Source organism: Thalia democratica, unplaced genomic scaffold, assembly GCF_965202585.1.
Source record: "Thalia democratica unplaced genomic scaffold, ktThaDemo2.hap1.1 HAP1_SCAFFOLD_1061, whole genome shotgun sequence".
NCBI classification, from domain to species: Eukaryota; Metazoa; Chordata; class Thaliacea; order Salpida; family Salpidae; genus Thalia; species Thalia democratica.
This window is the reverse complement of record NW_028139985.1, coordinates 28,811-34,810: the sequence shown is the minus strand read 5'-3', so window position 1 is coordinate 34,810 and position 6,000 is coordinate 28,811. Positions and strand designations below refer to the sequence as shown.

The 6,000-nt window shown below is 28.0% G+C and overlaps 1 protein-coding gene across 1 annotated transcript; it reads left to right on the top strand.

Annotated features, from left to right (window-relative positions):
• The first annotated feature begins 590 nt into the window (after positions 1-590).
• On the top strand, positions 591-3,958 carry LOC145847720 (gamma-interferon-inducible lysosomal thiol reductase-like). The gene is made up of 6 exons (XM_082953693.1): positions 591-794; positions 1,074-1,151; positions 1,589-1,696; positions 2,279-2,479; positions 2,929-2,979; positions 3,824-3,958. Exons 1-6 carry the CDS (start codon positions 591-593, stop codon positions 3,956-3,958), a joined length of 777 nt encoding a protein of 258 aa, XP_082809819.1.
• The last annotated feature ends 2,042 nt before the right edge of the window (positions 3,959-6,000 follow it).

Genomic DNA, 6,000 nt, shown 5'->3' with positions numbered 1-6,000 from the left:
ACTTTTGATTTCGTTTTAGTTTTTAATTACTATTTGACTAATTAAAGTAGTCTTATTTTTTTTTTAAAAACGCAAATAACTTGTTTCGATGTCGTGTTTTTTAAGCGAATTCCTTGCAAACAAATTTTATTTAAAAAACTGTTTACAGAAAATAGTTTTTTGTACTGTATTTAATGTTTTTCAATTCACAAACAACTGTAATTTGTGCTACAAATTTTAAAGGATAGCATTTATTTTTATTCAAAGTATCCCGACTACTAATCCTATACAAGATTAGATTCATATAGGTTTTTCTTTACTTAACTACAAAAAAATTATCGAAAACAAAATGAGTTTCGGAAGAGAAAACAGCATTTGTAATATATTGAAAATGACTAGTTTTATTTATTACACTCTATTTTAAATTAACCTTTAAAAAAATGAGCTTCGGAAGCGTTTTCTCTCGATCCTGACGCTGTTAACGGTTTTTGTTGTGATCTCTGAAAACGTTTAAAATGTTGTACAATCACCTCAATAACTAGTATCAACGAATTATTTATTTTTTCCGGAATTTTTTCATACTCAGCATAAATCTAGTTTTAAATTACAACATGAGCTTCGGAAGCGTTTTCGTAATGATGATGACGTTTTGCGTTGTGACGTCATACGGCGCATCACCGGTTTCGGTTGAAGTTTACTTCGAGTCTTACTGCCCGGACTCGATCGACTTCGTCAACAACAAGCTCATGACATCATGGGAGAAATACGGTGATGACGTCATGAGTATTGAGATGTTCCCCTACGGAAACGCTAATGTTCGTTGTAAATACATATTTATAAAATTTAGTATTTATTAAACTAGTATTTTTTAAGCAAGTTTTTATTCTTTTAAAAAGTTTAAAAACAAAAACTTTATATTTAATTGACATTATATTTTTCGAGTAAAATTAAAATTTTACTACTAAAGCTGTATACTTTTCTAAAGAAAATAAAAAAAGTTAAGTAGATTTTAATTTTTCCTAGATCAATTTTGTATCATATTAAACTAAAATTATAAAAAAAAAACTTTTTAAAATAAAGACGAAACATTTCAGAAAAGTATGGATGCTAATGGGGAATACGTATTCAATTGTCAACACGGACCTAAAGAGTGCCAAGTAAACATAGTCGAGGTTGATTGTTTTTATCAGTTTGAAAGCGTGCGCAAAATTATATAACGTTGAAAGTGTAAACGTTCTGTTAAAAAAATTAAGTGGATAGTTCAGGTGCAAACTATAAAACTTTATTTTATTTGTTCAGTAACTTGTGACGAAGAGTAAATAAATTTAATGACCTCTAAAACTTGGTTTTTTACGATTTTGCCTTGTGTAACGTTTTTAGAAAATCATAAGCAATTTAAAAGTTTATTGACATTAGTGTATTTTTGAGTAATAAAGCATATTGATGAGTTGTAAAACGTGAGTATAAAAAATTTAACTTAAAACTAAAAAAATACTTCAACTTTTTTAAAACGGTTATAAATTTTAGTAAAACTTTTGTCGATTTTTATTATTAAGCACAATAATTTAATATGATAAAACCTTGAAAAAATAATTAAAATTTACAACAGAACTGTGTGATTGATGTGAGTGATGAAGACACTGAAATATTTCTACCAATTATTGACTGTATCATGAAAGATAGAAGGGAAAAGGAACCAGACGAAGACATACAAAAAGTTTGTACATATCTTTGAATATTATTTAAAAGTATATAAGAAAAATAGATCATATCCATAATCAGTTTGTTTTTATTTGTGTTGTTAGAAGTAACAGGTGCAAATGTTTTGAAATATGCTATGTATGTTTTTAAACAAATAGATATACATTATATAAAAAAAACTTCAGCAGAACTAATGAAAATTTTGTCTAAACTTTTGATTGTTTTATAAAAGTTTTAAAAAACTATTTGTAGTTAAGTGCGATACATTTAAAATAAATCTATATACATCTTAAATAACGTCAAGAATACGTCAAGAATACTTTAGCTTTAATTTTTATATATTTAAAAGTATTAAATGTACAATTTAAAATATTTTTACATTAATTATTTTAGTTTTTTATAAATTTAGTACTTAAATGGTTTTATAAGCACCGAGAGTTGAAGTTTAAAAACATAAACATATTTTTATTAGTTTTTAGAATTTAATGATATAAGATATAATTCAATATATAATATATAATAACTTTATTATACAGTTTAAAATAATGCTAAAAATAAAAACAACGTATAAAATAAACAACTTACAATTAATCAACAGTGTGTAGAAGCAGGAAATATGAACTACGCTGATGTGCAGTCATGCGTGGACGGTAACCATGGTAAAGAGCTGTTGTGGGAATGTGGTGACGTCACTGAAAATTTGCAGCCACCGAAGGAATACGTTCCGTGGGTTCTCGTCAATGACGTGTTGTATGACGATGATGACGACTTCGAGAAAACTTTAATAAACGCCTACGAAGTTAGTTTAAAATAAAAAAACTTCTAAAAAATACAAGTATTTAATCAGACACTTGTTAAAAAACATTGTACACAAAATATACATAGCTTTTTACTTGTTTTCAATTAAGTACAATGTATATTGAGAAAATATTGTCATGATAAATGTTTCTTTATAACCATATACTTTAAACTATCTTAATATTTTTTAAGTGCCAAAGAATACTTTATTTAAAACTTAGTTAACTAAGCTTATGTACAAGCTTTTTTAACAAAACTTAAAGCAAATAAAACCTACTATTTAGTAATTAAATCAAGTTATTACAAGTTTTCTGAACTATGTCTTTTAGTAAAAGTTTATTTATAAGCCAATTTTTTATAGTTTAAAAGATTTTTATGAAGATTATACTGTAAGTAATTGTAAAAAAGAAAATTTTTAATAAAACAATTATTTATAAAAATTTTTTGTAGGAAATCAACGGAGAAAAGCCTCCCGGTGGAAATGCATCAAAAAATTCACCCGTTTTCATCAACATTTTGTCATTTTATTTGCTTTCCTCTTATTTTAAACACTTAAGCTATTGTTACTAAATGTCACAATGCGTTGAAAGTTCATTTTAAAAACTTAAGAAACGAATTTGTACTTATTGATTATTAATCAAATTAATACAACATTTTAGTAGTACTTATTTACGATATAAGTATTTTGGAGCTTTGTTGTTTAGTAGTATTGTTTTTATGTACATCCATTAGTAAAAACAAGTATAGTTTTGTAAATATTTTAAAAAGTTTGTACTTAATAAATAAGTAGTTTATCTTTAACTATCCCGATTTACTTATAATGTTACTTATACGCGCGATGCTGGTTATTATCTGACTCCGTGCGCGTTATAAGTATTTATCGGTGATGTTATTTAAATGTTTAGAAATGACTGAGCTAAGTTATTTAGCTAAGTCGACTTAATGAATTTCGAACTAAACTTAGACTATCTTTTAAGCTTAGTTTACTTAAATAGTTAGATTGTTAGAATGCTTAACTAATTGTATATAATAAATCGAGTCTAGAAACACAAACTGAATTAAAATGAATATAAACTGCGATAACATGATAACAAAATATACAAATAAGCTATTCCAATTCACAAGTTAATATAAAAAACAGTCGCCTTCGTACAAGAAGTACGAGGCGAAAACAATCTTTTCAAACGATATACTATCAGTACAAAGGTAAAACTAGACTGCCCGAAACTCGCGTTTTACTCAACTTAAGCATTTTTTGAGATAAAAGGAAGAAAGAACAGCGCATGCTGTTACATTCTCTCGACTTAAACCCGCTATTTTAAAGTTATAACTTAACTCTAACCAGTTAACCAGTAGTGCTCGCGAGTTGTTGTTTCCCGTAGACGCTATACGTGCATTCTCGGTCTCCTCATCTGTACTCCACTCGGTCGCTTTGCTGATCGTGGATCAGATCTCTTTGTCACCTTTGCCGACTTGTTGACGACTTTCGATTTCTCGAGCCGTTTTCGTGCGAAGTTCAAAAAAAAGTTTAAGCAAAAATATAAAGAAAATACTATTTCAAGTATTTTCAAGTACTATTAAGTATGTTTATAAGAAACATAAAAAAACATTTATAGCTTCAGTTTAAACTAATTATTCGTTATATAAACTTTTAGTATATTAAAAACATTTCACCTTCAACATGAGTTAGTTGACAAAACAAACAATTATATTCATTTCAAAAGCTTAAACTTGTTTTCGTAAAAATGTATACCTCTTGAACTTTGTACAACTTTTAAAACTTTAATATTCTAGAAAAGTTAAAAACAAAGTTGTTGTTAGCGTTTAAATGTTGTATAAGATTTTTAATAGCTCAAATGACCTTATAAAAAATTGTGTTTTCATAAGTAAGCTGAAGTGTATAACAACAAAAAACAAGGTAATAAACCTTCTTAACATTAATCACTAAGGTTAATATAGTACAACTGTAGATTTATAGTTCAAGTTTGAACATAAAATTGTTGTTAAAAAAACACAAATTGAAATTAAGTTTAACAAATTAAGGCAATTTTTTATATTAGTAAGAGCTCAAAATAAAATTTTAAGGTAAAGAATAAACTTTAAAAATACTCCTTCAATTTCTTATGACTCGATTTCGTCCTAAGCTTTGTTCAGAAAGCTTCTTAGACTAGTTGTCTGCCATAATTAAATTAAATAAATTACTCTTTTGGTGGTCTTAACGTTTTGCTGTAAGAGTTAATTAACCGTAAAGTTTCAATAACATCTTAGTTTAATTTTCCATCGGTGAAAAATAGCGTCTGAACAAAAACTCAAAGTTTTGCAACGGTTTCTGACAAGTATTTCGATTTTAATATGTTTAAAACGCCATCGGTAAAATGAACCAAAATAATTCGTGATTATTTTTAAAAATGCGTGCCTCAATATTGTTCAAAGATATTTTGGTTTTAAGACGCCATTTGTGAAATATAAACTAAACTAATTCGTGGTTTGTTTTAGAAATTTGCTGTAAGCTAATTTCTAAAGGTTGCTTTTTTACTCGCAATCGTTTTGCGTTTAGAAGAAGAAATGTGTTTTTTTGTTAAGAATTCGCGATTAGTTTTAACATTTTTTTAGTTTTGTTGTTTTGTGCCGTCGCTGTTGTGCTTCCTTTTATGATTGGCTCTGTTCCTGCATCCTTATCTGATGGTGCAAGTAATGCTTGTGTTGTTGCTTTGTAAGCCTCTATGTCGGCCGTTGGCCTTAACTGTTCTGGCTCTGGCTGCGGTTGCCCAGGTTGTTCGAATTTTATTTTTCAAAATTTCCAGTTTTCTGAAAAATAATTTCAAGTATTGTCATACAATTTGTCGTTAAACTGAAACACTGTGAATCATCGCTAATTTTTGAAATATAAAATACAAGAATGAAAAATCTGCTGTTAGTATATAAGTCTAGATTAGATTCTAAGTTTAGATTAACACTAATAAGACATCGTAAGGATAAAAAAATTACTTAAATAGGTGTTTGAAATATAAAACACTTAGGATAGTTGTAATACAGCAGTCAAAAACTATACATTTTTGATTATTTTTTCCTCAAAACTTGGTAAACTGCGACCTTCAAAGGAAAAAAATGCGGCCTGCGAGGTACTTTTTAAAAAAAACATACTTTTTTGTGGTAAAAAAAACTTACAACTAGATTGTTTAATTAGGAAATACTCTTTATTAGTTCTCTTTTATTATCTTTTATTACGTTTTTCGTAATTCTTTTACTAGAGTGAGTTAAAATTACTGCAGCCCGCATAAATTTTTATCTTGAGCAGTTGGGCCTGGGGAGCTACTTTTCTGAAAAAATTGTCCAGCGGTCTATACAAGGCTGCCGACCCCTGCTATAAATGTTTGACCGTTATAATCGGCTATAAAATTATGATTATGTGAAGCAGAGTTTCCCAAAATAAGCATTGACAGATTTTTAGGGGGCTAGAGTAGCAAAGGGGCAAAAAGGGAAGGGGGACATGAGGTCATAATTTGAAACTTGACCAAGATA